The sequence below is a fragment of the Dermacentor albipictus genome, chromosome 1 (assembly GCF_038994185.2).
Source record: "Dermacentor albipictus isolate Rhodes 1998 colony chromosome 1, USDA_Dalb.pri_finalv2, whole genome shotgun sequence".
NCBI lineage: Eukaryota > Metazoa > Arthropoda > Arachnida > Ixodida > Ixodidae > Dermacentor > Dermacentor albipictus.
The window spans coordinates 488,819,306-488,843,231 of NC_091821.1; the positions used below are offsets into that span (position 1 = coordinate 488,819,306).

The 23,926-nt window shown below is 47.2% G+C and overlaps 1 protein-coding gene across 1 annotated transcript in view; it reads left to right on the plus strand.

Moving 5' to 3' along the window:
- LOC135912294 (2-Hydroxyacid oxidase 1-like) overlaps positions 1-23,926 on the plus strand; it is a 119,074-nt gene that overhangs the window by 89,386 nt on the left and 5,762 nt on the right. The window contains exons 8-9 of the mRNA XM_065444688.1: positions 13,394-13,555; positions 20,344-20,413. Coding sequence (XP_065300760.1) covers positions 13,394-13,555; positions 20,344-20,413 — 232 coding nt within the window. The remainder of the gene's footprint in view (positions 1-13,393; positions 13,556-20,343; positions 20,414-23,926) is intronic.

Below are 23,926 nucleotides of genomic sequence, written 5' to 3' on the forward strand. Positions count from 1 at the left end.
AGTAGAGACAAAAGGCCCACTGCGCATGCTAGCATTTGCTGAGGTAACTGGCCTTTATTGCTCCCTTCTCGTGCCAGCAAAGGGCCCTCACTGCTGCACGCTAGCGTTGACAGTTGTGCTCAGCGCTACTAAGGGCTGGACCAATCACGCTGCTGCTGCTGCTGCAGGGCTGATCTCAGGAGAGCAGGGAAGGCGGTAACGGATAATTGCGTGGGCTCGTGCAGCCGGCGTGGTGTCGGAATAGGTAGTACAGGCACCAACGCCTTGTCCACGACGGCAAATGTGACGCTGAAATCAGGTCTCAGCTGTTTGAAAGCAATTGTCCCGGGCTTGCCGTTTGTTTACATTGACAACGCATGTCGTGTTGCGGCGATCGTTGAAGGGGAACAACTCGAGCTAGTTAGGATGCAAGGCCGGAACGACACGCGGTTAGCGTGGAAAGCGCGCATTACGCGAGAGAGGTCACTGCTGACATGCAGGCTTCGTGACGGACCAGTATCGGTAGGGGTGGGCTCAAAGTTGCGGAAGACACCCCGAAGACACGTGGTATAGTCAGGAGGGGCAGGGCATGGTGTTGTCGCCACGTCAAATCGCAGGGCAAGCGGGAAGGGCCGCAGTACATAAGCGCAGCGCTGGAAGAGCCGAAATCAGATTTCAGCTTGCAGCGTATTCCAATGCGAAATGCGCGCCACCCACTGCGACGGTGTGCCGCGAGCGATGCGCACTTACCTTAGGCGCCTCTGGAAGCGTTGCCAAAAGCCATGTGTTTGGGTATGAGACGATTGTGCACTAACAATTCGACTCAAGTAGGTCGAGAACCCCGGCTTACAAGGCCGACTTGAAATGCCGTCCACGGGCGGTGATGATTTTTGGGGGGCTACCAAATCGTGCTGCCGAAGTCATGAAAGACGCCACGATAACAGTTAGGGCTTCGATGCCATAGACAGGCGTCTCTGCCTGGTACGTAAAGCACTGGTCGATACACGTAAACAAACAGCCGAAGGCTTGACACGGAAGAAGTGGGCCCACGACTTCAAGATGGACCACGGCGACCTTGTCACTGGAATGCAGGAACCGATGTGCTAGGGGAACATGGTATTGCTGCGGCTTGGCACGCTGACACCCTGTGCAGGCACCAACTCACTCACGTTACAGGTGCTCAGGCAGGACTGAACAAAGCGCGACGAAATAAGGCGCCATGTGGCGTGGACACCTACATCGTTCCCAGGATGCGAACACGAATTGGGAACAGTGGCGTAGCCACATTTTTTTTGGGGGGGGGGTGGGGGGGGGAGTGTAGGGGCAAGCACTTGACCGGGGACGGGGAGGGCGAGGGGGGCTGGGTAGACCGGATGCTAGCAGAAATTTCGGGGGGGGGGAGGAGTTGCCGGTCTCCCATCTCCTTGCTACGCCACTGGTTGGCAACACCAATTCCGCGTCACCAGGTATGGAGTGCAAGGACGCGATGACTGAATCCAATGAGATGCCAAAGGGGACTGGAATTTTTTATTTTTTGTTCTTGCCAAGGTCTATTGCTAGCCTGGCGCGTGCGCGGCTCCGAGGTTGCGTTGATTCCGGCTGTTGCCTTAAGTCCACTGATAACACGATTGATGGCAGTCCCGATGATGATGCCACATCATATTCTGTGCCTTCATGACATAGAATGCGTTGGCTTCACTTAACAACGAATTGGCTTCGCCGGCATTGGCTTTGGCCATTTATCTTGTAGAAAAGACAGCTGTACAATCACAGCAATGATCTATCCAAGAAGTAAAAATAAAAAATTACAAACACGGGCTAGATACTAATTCATCATCCACATACTCTTGGTACATTGCATGCTACGAATGCCCCTCCAGCGTTGTGCGTTTGCTCCTCTTTCTCTCATGCATTGCATTACGTAAGTAGAAAAACCATATGTGAATTGTAGATGAATTAATATACTGCTCTGGCTGTAATGTCAGCTTGTCGGCAGGAAATCTTCAATACTTGTGTAACAAAAACACGACGAGAACTCGGTAAAAGTGCATGAGGATCGGAGTGTCGAAACGTCACTTTTTTCGTTCCGGTTTTTATTTAGGTTTGCTGAAAACATATCTGTTCCGGCTCAACTCCAGAGCGAAAAAATGTGGTTAAAACCAGTTTGAACCGGTTAATGATCATTTGAATAATTGAAGAATAATTGCAGTGAATAACTGCACTGAAAGTTTGCGCATGTTTGTTCTTCAGGGTGCATGTAGTCACAAATGAATTATGGAGATCCTACACCAATGCTGACGGAATCTATGCGAAGCGAAGCTTTATTGTGGGAGAGAGAGGGACTAGCCGTAGTTGCTTGGTAGGTTTGGCGTTACGCTGCTAAGCGCTAGGCCGCGGGATCGAATCCCGGCCGCGACGGCCATATTTCAAAGGGGGCGAAATGCAATCATGCCCGTCTATCGTTCATTGAGTGCACGTTAAAGAACTCCAGGTGGTCGAAATTATTCTGTAGTCCCCCACTACAGCGTGCCTAATAATCACATCGTGGTCTTTGCACGTAAAACCCCAGAATTAAATTAAATTAGGTTAGGCAAGGGGAGATGAGAATCTATTGAGAAAATGCGGAGTCCTCCACTATGTTACTCTGCCCAGGGTGAAAGGAAGAGGAGAAAAATAGGCGACTTAGAAGTAAAGATGAGGACAGGCAATAGTTTGTGATTATATACACGTTCGTGGCCGAAGGGCTCGTTCACAGCGTTGATTGTAGGCCTACGTTAGCTAAATATTCTGTGAGAGCCCTGATGGATCGCTTCAATGATATGACCGGTCGATGGCCCACTAATGATTTTTATCTGAACGAGCTGTTGTTCATAAGAGATCAATGCCTGCCGTTCATAGATATGCTGGGAACAAGCAATAATTGTACGTGCTCCACTGCATCAGTTACTTTGCTGGAATCCCAGTCTGATGAGTCCGCGCGTTGGATGCGATGAAATAGTGTCGCGTTAACACAACACACAGTCTCCCCCTTGACGCAATGCGCTGAAATTGTCCTCACGACGCTGCTACCTTTAAAATCACGTGAGTATTATTCGCATTTATAAATGAGGTAGCATAGATGATCAACAAATGGAGGTAATGCATGAATCAAAAGTTCCAGAAAAGGTGGCCATCCTGAACCTGAAACCCTTATTGCCGCTAGGGAGTTTAAAAAAAACTGTGACGTTCTGGTTCAATGCCGGTTCGATACTTTCATGAACACAGAGTCATGGCTTTAACTTCCCACAATATTCCTTTAGTTTGTTGTACAGCACCCTACTCTTACCATCTTCTTTACACGTCACAGAACAAGTATATAAGCCTAAGTACTTGTGAGCATCGCCACCGTCACCATTAACAATAGTTATATAATAAATGTTGACACTGATTGTTTACGCTAAGTTGATGCGCAGAAATACCAAACCTTTAGTGGGCAAGTCAAGTGACTTGTACTCAGCCCCATATCCCCAACCGTGCATGTCCACTTAGCTTCCAATATAAAGCGAGTCATCTCCAATGTATTTCTGCCTAGAATTATGTCCTTTTCAGCACGACAGCGTCTGCTACATTTCTGACAAAGATTGGTTAAAAAATTTATCTGGTGTAAGTTTCTGCACCCTGTTGCTATTAGCGCGTAGTCTATACAGATGTGTCTGTTGGACCTACGTAGCTTTTACGCAATCAAATCAAATTTCATGCACGAAGCATAGTAATATTGTAAACTAGTTTTGTGCTGAAAAAAGTCCAAGCGCCAGCAAGACCACGGACAAGCAATTGTACATGAGGAGCGCCAGACAAAAAGCATCCACTTGCTTGTCCGTGCCCGTTGATGCGGTTGCATTTGCCTTATTATGTTGTATTGCCAACAAGACGGAACCTGTGCGCTTGTGTCATTATCACAAGCGCTTCTTTTAACCTTTTACTGTTACGTTGTGACTAACTTATTAAGCTGGGCAAAACACCATCAATGTCAGGGCCGACAGCAAGATTTGCCTTGGTGATATCCACAACTTGTACGCTTGGGCCTGCTAAGCATGCTTCTGTAAAGCGTCCGCTACGTTCGCCAGTACATGAATAGCATAGCCAGTCTCGAGTTTACGCGCGGATCGCAGCCTGAGTGGTGCGTCCGCTAAATGATGGTGTGGCTTTTAGGGAGTTAGTGGAGTATACTTCTTCTATGCCATTCTTCACAAGTTTTTGACGTGATGAATGCAAGGATGAAATTGCCTTAGGATTAAGTTGATACGGCCAATATATTTTACTGCCAGCGAAAACGAACTCAATAAAAAGGAATCTCATTATTCTGTCTGCAGCCATTTCGACGGTTACATCAAGTTAACAATAGCACTCGCGTACATTAGTAAAAGCATAAGCTGAACAATTTGGAAAGCAACCTGATGCACGATCAAGAAAAATGAAAAAAAAGCACCTTGTCTGTATGTCCGTTTGCTGTTTCCATGCTTACGTCTTGATTTTGCTAAACCGGTATTTCATCATGCACTGCCAACCCTTAAAAAACGTTGCTCATCCCTCTTTTAAAGGGATCGGTAATAACGAGGGTGAAACGTGCATTCTGAGAAGCAGTGGGCAGCTTTGTAGCGCATTCACAAATACAAGTCCATAAATGTGCCAAATCACGCATAAAGTGCACAGCGCGAAGCAATGACAGCAACAGCAAGCACGCGAGGTCTGTGCTGCCGCGCAGCATACGCAGCCCCTCGGAGGCTACCAGGCGTCATAGGCATGTGCGACGCGACGGCTAGTGCGTGTCACGCGCAAATGCGTCGTGACAGGCTCCGGGGGAAGTGCGCAGGCGAGCCCACACCTGCCACGCGTTCATCGAGAGCACTTAAAGGCTGCTATCTCTGGACCGAATGGAAGCATTCGGTGAAAATAGAGCGAGCTTGGCGGGATGGATGGTAGGTTTTTCTCTTCACTTTCCCACCTACTTCCTCCCCGCCCCCTTACCGCGGGTGACCCCTCTATCACTGCAAATCATATTGACCGCAAAAAAGACGGGGACATAGGAAGAAAACACATAAACAGCACAGGCGGTAACTTTCAACTGATTTATTCATAGCAGCCAGTGGGCATATATAGGCAAAAGGAACATGCGCAGATCGCGGCAAACAAGAATGCACATCAGCTTATCGTGGCAACCAATTATCAAAGAAATCTATTTCCACTTGAAACAACCTAATGGAGGTATCGCTAACACAATCTTCGCCTTTCTTATTTATATGGTAAGCCTCCATCAGTTCACGTGCAGTCTGGTCATGGCTTCTGCCCAGAATCTTTATCTCCTCAAAAAGAGGTGCAGAGCGACAGGCATTGCAGTGCGCAGGTAAGTGCGCCAACTCATCTTTCTTTAACTTTTGCTCATGCTCCCTGGCTCGATCATTTAGGCACCGTCCAGTCTGCCCTATGTAGGACTTGCCACAGGCCAGGGGGATTTCATACACAACTCCTACATTGCATTTGGCATACGGCTTGGTGTGGTTCTTACCACAACCTAGCCTTCCATTAGGATCACGGGAGGTGCGGGGGCAGAGCCGCGCCAGCTTAAAAGGGGCTGAAAAGACAAGGGGGACTCCAAACCTGCCTGCCACCTTCCTTAGGTTGTGAGCGACCCTGTGGATATACGGTACTACTTGAGGTCTTATGGCCATAGAAGTCGTCCTCACCCTTGCTTTGCCCCTAGATCCTTTTACCTTCTGCAGGAGGGTTTCCACCACTGGCGTTACCATCGAGTCAGGGAACCCTGCCGTCTTAAGACGGGAAATCTGATTGTCAAAGGCAAGCTGCATCTTGTGCACACACGATTTGCGGAGAGCCGATTCTAAGCAGAGCATCGCTACTCCTCGCTTAACCATCTTTGACTGGGAGGAATCGTATGGCACCAAGCCCTTTTGTGCCCGAGGGAAGTACTGCCAGCACGCGTGACCTTTAGCAAAGGAAATGCGTAGGTCTAAAAAGCGCAGGGAATTGTCGAGTGGAAGTTCGTGAGTAAAAGAAAGCCCTTTGCCAAGTTGTTTAAAAACGGCTAAAATGCTGTCACAAGAAGTTAGACTTCCTTGCCCGTTAAAAACAATTAAAAAGTCATCCATATACCTAAAAACTTTTAAAATGTTTAAAAAGGCCCCCCCAAACGCCTGATCAAGCGCTTTGTCAATGGTAGCTAAAAAAATGTTACACAAAAGCGGCGCAAGGCACGAGCCAATGCAGATTCCACGTTTCTGCAAATAGAACTGTTCGTCATAACTGATAAAAGTGCTATTAAGATAGGTTTCTAAAAGGGCTAAAAAATCTTCCACCGAAATACCAACTGCGTTCTGGAAGGGAGTGGTGCCGTTTTCTTCAATACACATCCTCACAGCATCAAACAAATCTCTATGAGGAACGGAGTAAAAAAGATCTTCCACATCAACCGAAAAAGCCGGACCTATGTCCTGGTTAGCCCTTAGAAACTCAACAACCTCGTCAGAGCTTTTTGTTACAAGGGGGTCAGATATAACAAGCGTCTTTAAACTCCTTAAAATGAAGCGGCTAACTTGAACCTGCCACGTTCCACGCTCGCTAACTATCGTCCTGAATGGGATGCCGGGTTTATGCGTCTTCGCAGTAAAGAAAACATTTAGTGCGGCACCTGAAGCGCTACTGATGTCCCTAGCTAGTTTATCGAGATTAAGAGACTCGCACATTCTTATAACCCTGCTTTTTACTCTAGTTTCAGAGTTCTTAATAGGTTTAAAATTCTTCATGAGTGCCTCAGAGGCTTTAGTACCAAACATGCCCTTCGGGAGCACAACAAATCCCCCTTCTTTGTCTGCTTCCAAAAGAACAAGCTCGTTGTCTTTACAAAACGTCAAAGTCCTATGAATGGCGGATACAGTTCGATTAGAAGCCGGTTGCGAGACACTCCTGCTAAGAGAGGCAACACCTTCCAACAGGCACCTGTCATGGTGATCCTGCGGAGCCTTCTTCGCCACCCGCCTGTTAAGAGCAGCCAGTTCATGGGCAGGAACTTGATGCTCGACGCTGTACTTCGGTCCTTTAGCAAGCAGGGCGGTCACGTCTTCTGGGATGCTGGCATCGCCCAGAACAAGCGGCTTATTTCCTTCTCCCTGACTAGCCCTCGTATCCTTCCATGCCCTAAGGAAACGACCAACCATGTTGTTCCAGTAATACTCGGTCAACTGATGGGAGGCACGTCTAGCGGCGTTCAAATCCTTTTCGGCATGCCATTCTGTAGCTTTAGTAAAGCATATGATGCGAAGCCAGTCGTTGAGCAGTCTAACTTGCCGCCACAACTCTGCGCGGAGAATTTTGCATAGGCGCTTGATGTGACCCCACGACGATGTGACCCCAACACATGTTTATGTGTTTTCTTCCTATGTCCCCGTCTTTTTTGCGGTCAATATGATATGCAGTAAATACCAACTAGGCCAAACTGAAGTTCTTCTGACCCCTCTATCATCTCGCTGTATTGGCCTACCCTACTCTGACCGTCCCCCTTTCTGCTGTAATCGACGGACGACGATGGTGATGATGACTGAAGATTATTTATTCCACCCCCTTTGGAACGTGGCTGAGAAATAGCCACCTGGCCTGCTTCAGTGACTCAGGTGTGCCATACATGTTATTCCTTCTAGCATTTTTGTGTACAAATCATTAATCTTTATCTCTTCCTCCAAACTTCTTTATGTACCTAATTGTACCGCTACCTATGCAAGTAACCGATGCGGTCGTATCAATGCCCTTCCTATTTTTTTTTACCAATACTCTAAAGGTCTCTTGCTTATCTCGACTGATGACCGGTCGGTGCTTCCATCCACTTTAAATCCAAGCGCTTCTGGAAGGTGTACGTTACCTGCGGGTTGAATCTCTTGGCATTTCATCAGGATGTGCCGAGTGGTCTCCGGATTTTCCCTGCAGCATACACGTGCCTCATCTTTTTCCAAAATATTTGCTGCGGTGCGTTTTTGCCAATCAGCTTGAGCCTCAAATAGCAAAGCACTTCCCTTCGTGTTGCCGTACACAATTTCCCTTCTAATATCTTTCTTATAATTCTCGTAAATCTGCTTAGTCTTTTGTTTCCAATCTTTCCATCCAATTCAACGCATCTGTTTCTCGCACTTTCTTATGACTCCTGGTTGTCAATCACCCTCTACTAGGTTCCAACTTTCTTGACCACTTCATTCATTCTATGTCCACGCTTTTCAGGAAAGAGATACTCACGCACTTTATCCACCCATTTATTCTGATCAATATTCCCGAGTATTTCTTCAAAACCAGTTCTGCTCTGTGCTCGCCTGACTTTCAAAGTGGACCAAGCCATGTCGCCCTACATTGCCTCATTTGTGGTTTTACCATGGGCTGCCAATGCCAACCGACCTACCGATCTTTGGTTAACTTCCAACCTCGGCAAGATACCTGATTTTAGGAACAGAAGGGCATTTGCTAACGTTAGCGGTGGCACCATTACTCTTTCCAGATTCTGTGCTCTACCTCTTAATTGTTGTGGCTCCAAAGTGCTGTATGTGACATAGGGCCGTATAACGTAAACGTATTCCAATATGTTTTTATTCCAATCTCCCGACGTCAAATTTGCGTAACCGCCGACGCCAGCACCGGGCGGTCACCCGCAGGGTTGTCTCAACAAACCAATCAAATGCTCCCCTTTTTCATAGGAGGCCACTTTTGTTCGCTTGAAAAACGAATAACATTGCCTGCGCTGAGCGGCTTGTCTTATCTAATTGGTTCACAAGAGGCGAGGAACATGCTCAAGTGGAGAGGGATTCAATGGGGCCGAGCCACTGCACTGAATATCGATAACCGGATGAAGAGGGTGGTGCCGGCGTCTGCGATTGATCCACTTTATCTTACTTAGCTTGCGGTGGCTCGTTGACAATCGCGGCGGCGTGCAACGGAAGCTTAAGAATGACGCTAAAACGGATCCTCAGCAAAGAAGAGTTGGCAGAACGAGGTCGCAAAAGTTCCGAAAATTCTCGAAAACGTTACACGGCCACACAAAAAGCTTTATTATACGCAAGTAAATCTATGCTCTCCGGCAGGGGCGAGTAGCCAGTGCCGAAGCGATCAGTGGCAGCCATCTTTTATTCCTTTCGGAACGGGGTAGCCTGCGGCTATGCAGAAGAAAATTAAGTGTTTTTCGGCATATTAGTGCATCTTTAATGAGTACACGTCACTTTCACGCGGTGGGTTTTCGCGGTATTGTGACGTCGCGTGAGAGGCAAGTGAAGTGGGTGCATCCCAAAAACTTTTGACCGATAGCCGAGGGCTAATGGCAAAACGCCGTCGAATCAAAAATACCTATTTTTCTTTTGTTCGGTCCAATCATGCATAATCAGTGGGTAACATCATATCAGATGGGGAGCTATCGCGAGTTTCGTGACGTGGTGTGACAGACAGGCGAAGCGGGGGTGGTCCAATATGTTTCTGACCAGTCGCGGTGGGCTGATAGCAGAATTGGAATAGAAAAGTTTGGAATAGTTTTACGTTATAGCGCCCATAGTTGCTGAATTCGGCTTCCACTTATTTTCAAATTATCTTGATGGGTGCTTGAGTAAGTCTTTCTTTCGTTTATGTATATGCCGAGGCAAATATATTGCTTGACTGTGGGTATGACTTCCTGTTGAATTGACACCAGGTAATTACTCGTCTCTTATTAAAGTCCATAACTTCCGATTTAATAATAGTATAATAATAATAATACCTTTATTCATGAAAACAAGTGGTACAATGTGCCAAGGCATTAGGAAAAAAGTTGCTAAAAAGCAACTTGACTGGTTCTAATAACCAGAAGGTTGAAACGGCAGCAGACAGCAAGGAGCGATAGAAAAAAGAGAAAAAAAGAAAGGAAAGAAGTAGGACGAAAAAAGAGAGAGGAAAGAGAGAGTAAGGGCATATAGCACATATATCTCACTTAAAGAAATTTGCTTCGCATATCTAACAGCTCGGGAAAAACTCTCTGTGCTAAACTTAAGCCCTATATTTGTCGCGGTGTTGCTACATATATTTGCTAGTGTCTAATAAATATGTTGCATTATCCGCTGGTAGCACTATGTCGAACGCATAGATCAATTCGTGGACCTTCTGCTGCACCATTCGTCCATTGAGCATTTATGATAGATCAAACCCTAATTTACTATTATCCAGTCGTCTTTCGGTGCCCTTACCATAAAGCGCCAATAACATTTGGAGACAGAGGACATCCTTGCTTCAGTCCTTGGTGAATTTCCTCAACTTCATTCAATTTAGGCCTTTCCATGCAATTTTTATTCAGTTTCCTGTATATATTTACCTCAGCAGCTCCATGAAATCGTTGTCGATGCCTTTATGCCTGAGAATATTCCATAACAATTGCCTGTCTTTGTTGTCATGGCACCCTTGGTATCTAGAAATCCTATCGATAAAAATATGTTCTGGACTACTGAATTCTCTGTGCACAGGGTCAGTACAAGCATATTATCTTCTAAGCGTCCGCATGGTGCGAACCCGCTGTGTAGACCCCCCAGTATTGGGGGTGAGGACTTACAGAGTCGCCATCTGTCGAAAGCGCCTCACTTGTTTAGTATCAGGTATAACGCGGCGCGCTCCTGATAGGTTTGGCCGTCGGTACTCAATAAGAACATCAAGCAGGAGCCCTCCTGGTGACTTCTGTAAGTATTCTCAAAACGAAGGAGTTTTTTTTACTGTCAAAATAATAATCTTGGTGAAACAGAAAACGCAGAATGGTTATTGAATACGTACAGTGAACTCCCACTGCGCGGAGTAGCCGTGACAGAGTCCCCCGAACTGGTTTCTTACGTGAAAGGCAGGCAATCGCTGAGAGCAAACTATGTGAAATATGCTCTTATAGTGCGACGTCTGTAGAACCAAATAGAGCTTGGCAGAACGAAGCCTTAATGCAGTGATCGCGCGGGTTCACCGTGACTGACTGCGCGTCTGCATGCACGTGGGCGCACAATGTCTCGCGCTATGCCGTGAGCTTTAGGCCGCAGCATATGAGCATATGACAGTACACAAACAACCATTGTTGCGTGCACACTAGCAGAGCTGTTCAAAAATAATCTCATTGTAAATATAGGAACTTCGGCGCCTACGACGGTGACTAGTGATGTCCCGTCTTGACGATTCAATCACTTTGTTGTTTCTTTTCTGAGGCATTGGACGTTACTATATCATTATTTCACAAGTTGCGCCGCACTGTATGTTTATCGGTCTTCTCAGCGAGCTAATACCGCTGCTTCTTTTTCTTAATCCAGTGCATTTCATTGTTTGGTGGTACACAAGCATGGGCACATGCCATGCCTTTCTTAATGTGCTTTTTACCGTCTCCTTTCCATTACAGTGAATTTGTGCCTGTATTCAGCACCAAGTTTGTAGACCAAAGCTTCACGATATTAGCTGGACAGCGCGCGCGGGCCAATGTCTCAGTGGGCGCTTTCCGCTACTTGCCGAACATCGCAGCCCCGACGCCGTGTCAGAAATCTTCCTCGCGGAAGTGCTTGCTGCACACCCGAGTTGTAGCCGATGGCTTCCTGCCGGTTGTAAATTTCACGATCCAATCTTCACGCCGCGTCTTGTCCTGCGGGTATGTGTGAAGGCTGATACCGGGCTGCGCTGCATACGTCCGGCACTGCGACACCGAGTCTGTCGTGCTGTACACCTTCAAAACCAGTCACTACCTATTATAGAGCTTTCAAGTGTTCTCAAGCACACACCAGAAGCGGGAAAAGCCTCTCCACTTAATCAGAACCGCAGCGCAGGTGGCACTTTAAACTTTCGTTTTCAGCTCGCTTCGGCGCTTCCGAAGCAGCCGACGCCGCCGCTGTGTCCACATGATTCTTCATACTACGTCACGCCGACGGTGGCGCCAGCTTTTCCAGTGGTGGAGCTCGCCCCCCCCCCCATATATATTTCTTCTCTACGCACTTCGATAGTTCTAATTTTGTGGCGCACATTACCGTTCTGTAAACTGATGTTACTGTAAGTGGCCTGTACGAGCTCACCCTATCCTTATCACCTCTAGATTTGTAGATTAGGTAGAGCTTGCTTTCACGCCATCAAACCGGAATATTGTTTCTCACAATATGGCAAACTGGCGCTATCTCACGGGAATGTAAAGAAAATAATTGCGTGACGACAACTTCGTGACTTACCTAACATGGTAAACTGGCTCGACCTCGACACAGAACGCTTGCGTGTCAAAACTGTTTGAGCAGCATCCTTTTTGCGTGCACAGGAGGTGTTCCCCGACTAGTCACAGTATAATTAACATAAAGCTATCCGCCACTATCAGTTTAAGATAGTGTTGGCTGAAATTAAAGGTATTCATTTATTATGGAGACATCTGAGTCTTCCGCGACAGTGACAATGACACGATGAGAAACTCCTCAAGTGAAGTGCGGTCAGTCATGTTAAGCCGATGATGCAAGGTTCACCGTGCCAGGGGCCTGCATTGACGGACTACATGAAGTTCGTAGAAAAAAAACATGAAAATCTTCCCAATGCATTTTTTGGCGCAGACGTTTGGAGTGTCTAATAAATATGCTAAATGAAAGAAGGTCTGATAGCCTAATTTCATTAGAACCCCTAGAACTTCGAAAAGTAGCGCAAGGCTTTGATCTAGCCGCTCCGTCACAGAATTGCACGATAACCACAGCTCGCTCCTTGCTTTGGGCAATCAACAGGTGTTGCACGGCACGCGCTTCACGCGCCTCGGTCGTCATTTTCATTTACGCGGATGTAACCTTGGATATGATATGGCTTTGATATTGTTACACGAAGGACGAGTCAGTAAGACGAGCAACTATTTACAGGTTATATTTACAGCAGTGGTTGCAGCGCTGACCGGTTAGATTCACAGCGCAAGCCCAGTTCGTTCTTCTTTCTCTTTTCTCAAGTGATGGCACCCACGCGCATCGTTCAAACAATCAAATATCACACGCGTGTAGCAATATGACAACCACTGCTTTCCGGCTGCCGGATGCCTTACCGTTTGTCCACGCAAAGAAACAGGGAAAAATGGATGAGGTGCATTGAAAGTGACGCCGAATTCATGTAGGTGCCACCTAATATCAAACAGCTGCTTTGTGTAACCCGGTTCGTGGGGCTCACGCAAATACATTTTTTTTCTTTTTTCGCAAACTAGGAGGCACTGCCAGTAGTTCTTTTGGAAAATCCATGAGCTTCATACGTTACGTTCAGTTCAAGCTACATGGTACCTAAACCTCTGCTACGTGGTGTATGCGCACTGCTTAACGCGGCTTTGTTTCTTGTCCCATGGTATTTTGCACGCATGGTTTGTAGAAGACGCATATACAGCTGCACTTTGTATAATCTGGAGTAGTTGGAGGCTCTGGGCGAGATATCGGCTGCCGTACGAGGCCTGCCAATCGAGGTGTACGTGGACGGCGGAGTGCGCGATGCTGCAGACGTCGCCAAGACACTGGCACTGGGCGCCAAGGCCGCCTTCATTGGACGTCCCGTCATTTGGGCGCTCGCGCAAAAGGTGAGAGGAAACGAACCATCCATACGTTCGTTGAAAGTAGCATCCATACTGGATCGTGCGCTATGACGTCAAAGGACTACCTTTTTCAACGACCTCAGGCTCGATGACACGCATTGTACACAAGCTTTATGTTCGGGCCAGCCAGCTGACCTAATTGTGGCTGGTGTAGGAGCAAGTCAAATGGGTGACCACTCGTTATACAGCATAACTGCGTTGGTGACCAGAAACCACAATGGTATTGTTGAGGAGCCAGTCATGCGGAAACATACGTAGTGCTGAAGCCTGGAATCCGTATCCGCGCTATCTTTTCATGGTAGATGAGAAGATTACATTGGAAGAGAGAGGGGGATAAAGAGATTTATAACTGATATTATTGGAATAGTTCTTATTGTTACTGAAATATTACTAACCAGGAAAGGAAACATGGCTATCTTCAAGAAATTATAGCCCGCGTTTTCAGTGCTCGGCCTTGCTCAGTTTTGCAATAGCAGTAGTCCACAAAAAGGCGATCGACAAAAAAAAACAAAAAAAACGGACAATTGAGTTTTCTTGAAGCCGGTGACTTGGAGGGGCCCCCGCGTGTGGGACCGCAAGCGTTATATTTATGTATTGATTTATTTATTTTAAAATGTCCTTAGAGGCCTCGTATGAGGCATTGGGTAAGGGGGGCGTTACAGTAGTATTAAAAGAGTATATATGTCACATAACAAAGCATAATAGCATAACATTAATAATAGACAGTGGAAAAATGTATGCGCATCTTATACTAGCTATAAATAATTTTACAAAATAACAGGGTCCTTAATGTACATATTAGAAAATGACAAAAGACACAGTTCCTTCAATAAACAATGAAAAAAAAAATGTAGCCACTCCAGTTCAAATACTAAAGAATACTAAAAACAAGAATAATAAGCGAAATGATGACTTCATATATAAGAGAGCACATAACTGGAAAAAGAAGAAAAAGTATCATGCGCTTTATTGAAGTTAGGTGGTGGAATATGAACTGATGAGCTGGCGGAATTTGTCGGGATTAGGTTCGGACACGATGAAATCAGGAAGAGCGTTCCACAATCGAATGACACAAGGAAGCGCCGACAAATTGAATGCTTGTGTGTTCCCGTAGATGCGTGTGAAGCTGATGTGATTATATAATCTGCGAGGTGTGAAAGGTGCGGCTTGAAGCCGTAATGAACATTTCCTATCTGCATGAACGTACTTGTGAAATAATAGCGCAACATCACGTGGAGTACTTTGTGGCTGAAGTGAAATATCGAGTTATAATAGTGAGATGCTTCAATTGTACGTGTAGTTACGTGAGATAAACATGGCGGCCCTATTTTGAATTGATTCTAATAAGCTGATTAGTTTGTTATGATGGGGTATCCACATTAGAGAGGCCAATTCGAGCTGGGGGCAAACAAACGCCTGATAAGCTAGCTTAAGGATGTTAGAAGGCGAATTACGTAGATTTCGACGTATGTACCCCAGTGATTTCGAAGCATTAGCACATATAGTAGTAATGTGATAGGTCCAGGAAAGGCTTGGTGCGAGATGAATGCCTAAGTATTTTTACGAAGTAGCTGAAGAAATTGGGTTATTATTTACGTTATATTGGAAATAAGAGATTGAGTGCTTACGATTGAAGGACATTATTTTGCATTTAGACAAATTAAGAGTCATTGATCAAGTGTTATCCCAATCCAATATAGGATGAAGGTCGTTTTGAAGAACGAGGTGGTCATCGGGGCTGTTTATAGGGCGGTAAATAATGCAGTCTTCTGTGAATATTGACGCGAAAAAATTGGAGGACGCTTAAGCTTCGCCTTCAAGAGTGGGACGCGACAGCGTTCCCGTCGACCCGCCAAGGGGTATAAGACAATGCGCTACGGCACAGCAATCACTTACGATGCGCCCCGCATCGGACTTAGCGCCCACCTATCACGCGGTGAACGTCGAGCAACGCAGCGTTCGGCGCGACAACGAAACGTGCGCCTGAGCGAACGAAACGAACCAAAGAACTCGGTGTCTCGGAGGGAAAACGATCTACGCCAGCCAAACGTCGTGATCGGCACGGGCAGAGAGATAGATAGTAATCTAAACCGGAAGCACGGCGAAGCGTCGTCAGGGGAGAGGGAGTCCCGCGACGCGCCTGGCAGCGGTCCCAATGCGCGCGCGGCGCGCCTCCTGTCGGGGCAGCGCCGTACATTGAGAGGAGGGGGTCTTCTGTGTTTGCCGCAAGATGGCTCTGCGTGTGCGGAAAGCGCAAAAGAAATGCAGCGGAAACGCACTTCGCAACTCGTGTAATTGTGACTTCTGTACGTTACATGTTCATAATTACCGATATACACCGCAGTATAACTTTCCACGGCTGGTTTCGAAGGCAACACCGCATTCACTAGAGGCGCGTTTGCACCGCTTGGAAGCATCGAACTCGTGGCTGAGTGGTAGCGTCTCTGTCTCACACTCCGGAGACCCGGGTTCGATTCCCACCGGGCCAATCTTGGAAGTTGCTTTTTATTTATGAAGAGCCTGCCGTGATTTATCGCTCACGGTCAACGCCGCCGACGCCGACACCCGACGCCGACGACACCGGCTTTTCTGCGACACGAGCTCCTTAACGCTATCGCGTTAATAAGTTTGCACGTGATGACACGGGACCCTTAAGGCGAGAACGACGAAGTTCGTGATTGCGCGCGCGCTCTCCGAGGACCCGCCATCGCTAAAGGCAGACGTTTTTTTGCCAATCTGTCGGCGGCAAACTGTTTTAGTTGTAATAGCTGGGTGACATTTCTCCGCGCCGACTCCTCTGTAACGATGCGGTGTTGCGTAACGGAAGTGCGCTAGACTTTGGATTCCGTGGAAAAACAGCCGGAGAATTTTGTCAGTAGACCCAGCAGCTGATCCTTCTGTACATCTGCTAAGTCAGCATTAATGTGGATGCCGGTATTCAGGCTGGCGTGATTTGTTGCATCCGGTGAAGTCACTTGTAACGTGCCGATGTCGGAGAAGTCAGCAATGTCGTTCCGAAATGATGCAGCTGCACCTTGAGGGACGTGCTGACACTCATGGCTGAAGTTTGTCAACAAAACTTGCAAGCACCTATGCTGTATTCGAACAAGGTCTCGGGCGATGCAGATGTGTTTTTCGAGCAGCAGCGGGATATTTGCCTCGCCAATACCCTCATAGCCGTCGAATGCGTAGCAGGTGACGAGGGTCACTACGCTGCTCCTTGGCGGCACCGTGATGTTCTCGTCAACAATCCTCAAGGCGTTGAAATACGTGTCGTCAGTGCTGCTCCCTGCTAAGGCCTGCGCCGCCGAAAACTATACCGGTGACTTCTGTAAGGTAATCACAGCTCCATTAGCCTGCAGAAAGTCCATTCCCAGAATTAGGTCCCTCGAACAGCTTGGGAGGATAACGAAATCTACGAGGTACGTAAACCCACGAATGCTCACTTGTGCTGCGCATCTTCCTACCGGGGTTAGCAGATCGCCTCCTGCAGTTCGAATCTGCGACCCAGTTTACTCGGTAGAAACTTTCTTCAGCTTGCAGGCAAGGTCCATGCTCATAACTGAGGTGTACGCTCCAGTGTCGATTAACGCCGTCATTTCTTCGTCGTCTGTGGTGACGGGAATGTTCGACGTTACTACCTCTCGTAAGGTGTTTGACTCCTTCTGTACGTCTGCGTCGTTCTGTTTTCGTCGTTGTCGTCGTAGCGGAGCATCTTGCGTACGGTCGTCGTCAGCGGCCTCACCTACGGAGGCCGCTGAACTCAGTCTTCCCGACCCGCCGGGGTAGGCGAGCGGCGTCTCAGAGCGCCGCGAGTAAAGGCTTGGCTTGGTGATGGTGACCTGCAACGAGCAGGAGACGACGAACGGGGCTCCTGCCATCGCTGATCAACATTGCGACGATTCGCTACAAAACTTTCTATTTCCGGTGGCCGCTCACCATGTCGTGGACGAGGTGCATTCGGCGACAATCCACGGAGCCCCACATGACGATAAGGACACGTTCTGTAGATGTGTCCGGCTTCGCCACAATGAAAACAAAGGGGCTTGTAGTTTGTGGTGCGCCAGACGTCACTCTTCCTAGTCGTTGCTTCGGCGACGTGCGGTGGGCTGCGAGGCGGCCTGAAGCTTACGTCCATTTGTTGAGTGGGGTGTACCATGCTGCACGCACTTGAGGGTGGCGAATGGCGTACTGCTTCAGCGTAACTCATTTCGGCGTGCGGTCCCTGCTGGGGTGCCTCGTACTGTCCAGGAATATGGACGGCCTGTCGGACCTCAGCGCGCATCATTTCCGCAATGGAAAGTTGCAGAGAGCTCCCTTGAAATCATGGCGTCGTGGTTGTTTTGCCTGACCCGCTGTTGAAGGGCCTTTTCCATAGTGGCTTCGTCATGGAACTCTGAAAGTGTCGTCGGCGGATTTCGAATGAGGTCAGCAAAGATTTCCTCTTCGACGCCGCGCATGAGATGGCGCACCTTCTTTGTTTCAGTCATAGAAGGGTCCGCACGTCTGAAAAGCCGATTCATGTCTTCTACGTACGCCGTCACTCGCTCATTCCAGCCTTGAATTCTTGCCTCCAACGCTAACTTCACCCTCTCCTTCCTGTCCGCCCTGGTGAAGGCATTGAGGAACTGCCTACAAAATTCTTCCCATGACGTCAGTGTCTCCTCGTGGTTCTCAAACCATGTTTTCGCGGAATCCTCAAGAGCGAAGTACACGTAGCGTAGCTTACGCTCGTGGTTCCAGTCGTTGAGGTTGGCACCCCGGTCAAAATGGTCAAGCCAGTCGTTGGCGCCCTCTGAAGCCCTTCCGTGCAACAGATTCGGCGTCGGGAGGTGATTGACGACAACGTGCGATGCTGCAGGAGTGGCAGGAGGTGGTTGGTTCGTCATTCTAGTTAGTTTCGGTAGCAGACCGTGCTGTGGCTGGAGTCCCTGGAGACGTCGGCTGGCACGTACGTGCACAGGGGTAAGCTCGGCTGAACTACTCGCAGGGCTTTGGCCTGGGGTATGCTCCGGAGATCTTAACATCGACCGTACCTCGCACCTCCACCAGAAATGTCACCCAGCCATTACAACTAAAACAGTTAACCACCGACAGATTGGCAAAAAAAAACGTCTGCCTTTAGCGATGGCTGGTCCTCGGAGAGTGCGCGCGCAACCACTAAATTCGTCGTTCTCACCTTGGGGGCCCGTGTCTTCACGTGCAAACTCATTTCGCGTCAATATTCGCAATCGGGATGCTAATTATTGGGAGGATCGTTAATGTACATTCAGAATAGTAGCGGCCCAAGAACGCTACCTTGTGGCACGCCGGAAGTGACATAGGAAAGGAACGAAGAGAGACTGTTAACGATTGTAAATTGTCGGTGATTAGAAAGTTCCGGAGCCAAGTTAGTGTCAGTGAATCCAATCTTAGTGTGGTTAACATTAAAATCTGGCGGCAATGGTCTACTCGATCAAACGCCTTGGAAAAGTCAAGGAATATCCTAACAATATGTGCATTATGGTCCATGCCTAAATGCAGGTCAGTTGTGAATTCTAAAAACTGTGTCTCACATGACAAACCCTTCCTGAACCCATGCTGATTAGTTAAAAAAGTAGTTTGATTCCGGATGGTTGTATGTGTGAGAAGCAATTATATGCTAGAGCATTTTACGACAAATACACGTGAGCGAAATTGGCCGGTAGTTATCTGGTGAGTATCTGTCAGCGTTTTTTAATATGGGAACTACTTTCGCAGTATTGCAATCTGACGGGAGCGCTCCTGAAGTTAGTGACTGTCTGAGAACGTGATATAGTATTTTGCTAGAAGTCATGACGGTGTTCTTTAGTATTTTAGAATTAATGTCATCAACGCCACAAGAATTAGATAACTTAATGTTGTTTATAAAAGATACAATGCCGTCGATAGTAATGTCGACGGGCGTCATGTACTGATAGTCGAAATCGGGAACATCAGGTAGGATGGAGTGATGTTCTGTACTAGTACAGATGAAAAATATGTCTTGAAGCATGAAGGGCACTCATTATCTGGAAGGCACGTGGTCACTATAATGTAAAAAAATGTGATTGTTGTCGTGGTTCAGAGGGATAATCTGCCAGAACTTTTTGGTGTTGGATTTTAGAAGAGATGGAAGGTCATGTGAAAAATGCTTATCTTTAGCAGCGGATAATATGTGCGCAACTAGTTTCGTAGAACATGAAGGAGCCATTTAGCAAGTAAACAAAGGGCATGTCACCCAAGAGAAAACAGAAAAAAAAGGCACAGCGGCAAAGAACGTACCGGAACATTCCCATTATATCTGTAATGCATAAAACAATGTACAAGCATATGCACGTCGGGGGTGTAATCCACAGCAGCAACGTTCACCTGTCCTTCATCGTGCACGCTAAGATAGTGCGTAGGCCACTCCCCGACAAACTTGAAGCTTTAAAAAAAATCTCATAAATGCACATTGTATATACGCCTACCTTCCTCTCACCATCAACAACCCCTTTATGTCATTTCTTGTTTTCTTCTGTCACCGCCTAGAAAATATAGCAGGCTTGGCAAACCAGTCTAATTCGGGCCAACCTCTCTCCTTTTCTGATAATCACAGTTTTTTTTTTTGCTATGTCCTTCCTGCGTAGTTTTATTTCTTCAACACCATATTTTTAATCAATAAAATGTTTGTGGATCTGCGGCTGCCTTTCAGCATCATAACAAGGAGCAAGTTCGGGGGCAGAAGAGTAGCCAATTATTTGCGGCTTATGCATTTCTTTAATGCCTCATAGGGAGAAGATGGTGTGGCCACCTTGTTAGAGAAGTTCAGGAAGGACTTGGATCGAATTCTCGCTCTTTTGGGTAAGCCTATATCTGAAACAAAATTCTTTGACGTGATTGTTATCATGCAGTCATCCAATATCGGGAGAGGACGCCGCAGTTCAGCCACGCGCCTTCGGTATCGCAATGAGTATACAAAGAACCCGTACCATTCCAGGCGAAGCCAGTGATAATAAAAGAGAGCTTTTCTTTCAACACAACAAAAAGATGCGCCTGTTGATGTGAGAAACTGTCTAGAATTTCACAAGAGCTCCTCTCACTGACGCAGAAGAATGAGCAAAAGCATAAAAGCCGTGCGACCCTGTGTATGGCTCCGTTATAAGTTTAAAAGAAAATGCATGTTGATTAAGCATTGCATACAAGTGCAAAGGAAACATGAATTATTGCGAATTCTGGCTTGTGTAAATTGCTGCGAGAAAGTACGTGAAAATTTTAACCTTCACAGCGATAGGCAATCTGACAGCGAAAGACGTAGTAAATATATATTTGCATGTGATATTACCAATCTGCAACGTGAACAATTGTAGCGCCGGAAATTGATTCTGAAAATTATATGACAAATTCATACCAGAAAAATCGTGCATATAGCGTGGACTGAAAGCTTTGGCTATCTAGACTCGTTCTGGATTCCGGATGGTGCTACTAGGTGGCGTAATATGCATGGGGAGGGCGACGAAGTGTGCGTGTGACGGGATGTGCTTTGCCCAAATTAGTTTTTTCAGATGATGGCCCTGGTTATATTGTCAGTGGCTTTTCAACACGAGCTGTTCCGTCTTTCCACTTTCTGAACACCTAGTTCACTTTACATTATCTGTCTAGAGTTAGCTGTTAACCTTTGACCAGAGCTTTACCAGAAAAGTATTTTGCTCAACATCTCTATCACACTACGTACAGTGGAGCTTAAGAAAAGAAAATGCCCCCAAGTGTGTAAAGAAATGCTCAAATCAATTGCAGTTAAGACATCATTCAAATTGCAAACTGACAAGGCCGCCTGTAAGAGAAAGATGTTTTCTTTTTTACCATGGGGCACACATTGTATAATCGCTCGCCAGCCAGAGTTGGTCGATAACAATTTGATTGATTGCTTGACAGCCTTCATGTTGAGGAACGTTCTGCACGAAACACCAAAGAAAACATTTACACCTTACATGAACTAGAATACGATTTTGAGCTTTAGAATCAAAGCACTTAATGTATGGCATAATTTTTCTCCTTAGTCTTTTCATCCAGGGGGAAGTCATATCACAATCTGAAACTGGTGTCGACGTATGAAGTCCGCGTTTACTTTAAATAATGAATGCGTAAATTGCACAAAGTGTTTGAATTGCTTGGCTATGGCGATGAAATATATTAACATGAGTTAAATTAAAGTGTGCTACAGGCTTCGAGCTTTTTTTTTGGCAGTGTCTACGCTAAGCTTGAAGCTTAGTGTGGCATGTTGTTAATGGTGTTATGTTAAATGCTGCGACAAAGAACACACGCCAGTGGCCTAATTGGCAAAGCACCGAGCTCTTGCGCCAGGCGAACCTTGCTCAATTTTATCTGATACACATGATAATTTTTAATGTTATTAGCATTCTTGGTATACCTCGTCTACTTTCCTTTGTCTGGGTTTATTTTTGTTTTCTAACTGTATTTCCGCAAACTTGCGTTTCTGGGTGATCAAGGTTTGATCGGTAGGTCATTGGGCGGCTGTGCTGACGTAACGGTGTTCGAAACGAACCATTGAACCAAATTGAGTGTCCTGGAGGCTTATTTACAATTGCTAGTAGGTACAGTGGGGCGTGGCACTTGCGGAGACACCGGACGTTTGCGCGCATGCGCGAGTAAAAGCTGGTACGAGAGAGGAAATGTGGAGACTTTTGCTCCTTGAATATATGACTTTGCCTAGGCACTACGGAGGAGTTTCTTCTTAGCGCGTATTGCATGCATTTGTCCATAGGCGTGCCGGCAGAAGTCGCGGGGCGCGGTAGTGCTGGACTGAGCGTCGCAAGCTGCCCGGTGCACGTAATTATATTAATTCAAGTGTGTTTTTAACTAGCTGAAACGTGTCATTATTTCGCATTGTGGGCAGCGCCTCCAGGACACCAGAGCGGCAATGGGGACACCAAAGGTAGAACCCGGACTGGTCCATGGGGTAGGGGCTAGCCGAGGCCTGCGCGTGCCAGGGGTGTATAAGATCGGCTGTCCGCTATCACGCACAGCCACTATTTTATGCGTGCACCACTTGGCAGGCTTCGGCCACCGTGGCCCCAACCCACGGGCCGCCCTGACTCCAGCTTTGATCCCCCCGCTATCCCTTAGGTACCCTCAAGATCCTGCGCCACCTGCTTTATTATAACTTCAGGTGCTCTCCTGAGGTTTCAGTTTGCCGGTTACATGTGCAATCTATCGCAATCTATTACAATGCAATCTATCGTCGCGGCGAAAAAAGCGACCCGCGACTTATACAACGCCAGTCAAAACCTTGCCCCTTCAGACAGAGTGATCACCGAATGCGGCGTCCATGCCCACTGCCTCACCGCGCGGGCAGCCAGCGGCGGAGCGTAAACAAACTCGATCACATTCCGCGATGCCGGCATGTCAAGGGGACAAACGCATACTACAGGCGCGAAGAAACCTTCTCAGAGAATAAAGAACCAACTTAGGGAAGGGAAACTGTACCTTCCGCAGTGGTACGAAAATAAGCAGCGGCAGCGCATGGAACTTTGCGGGGCGGATGCCAGATGGCGTTGCTCAGGCAGGAAGCGGAGTTCGCAATAGGGGATCAGAAAATTTGGTTGTGGGAGTTCATCGTGTGTTTTTTTTATTGTTTAACCTAGGTAGGACCTTAGGCAGTATAATAGCAAGAGCTCGGTGGCACAACCCACCGCCCCATTCCAAAGGGGACGCTCATAACATCCATCCATCCGGAAGTGCCGTTTTTTTTATAGAGCAAAATCCAATATGGTCGCTTTCCGCCGGTGGTGTACGCTGGTACGCGCCGTGCTCGCACTGCTGCCTATGCGGCATGCCTCATTGCTTAGGCTGCCGCGTAGCTGGTGCGTTCTGATCGCCAGGAGATCAAGGATCCTCTACTGACACCCTGTCAAACAACTCACAAGTGAGTGAACAGGACGTGCGATTTTATTGGCAGAAGAAAAGCCGCGCACCTTCTCGTAAAAGAGCGGAAATAAAATTTGCATTTCGAGATGCGCTGGGAAGCTTACTTACGTCGTCGCACATGGTGGTCTAGTAACGAGCGACAATCAGCAGCGGAAGCAAATTGGACAGTGCGCCACCTCTTCGCATCGACAGTCGTCGTGACTTGCATTGCGAAGCAATGAAGTGACGCAGGCATCTGCTGCCGCAGCCAACAGGGCGACATGGGCTACCCGGCATTTTAGCGTTACCTCCTTTTCAACCTACACGTTTTTTTTTTGTTCTTTCGCGTGCCGCTAATGTGTAACTAACACTTGGCGCCCCACATTCTCAATATGGGCATGACCGGTTTTGTGGGCATCACTATTTTGCAGCCACTTTTGCAGGCCTTTC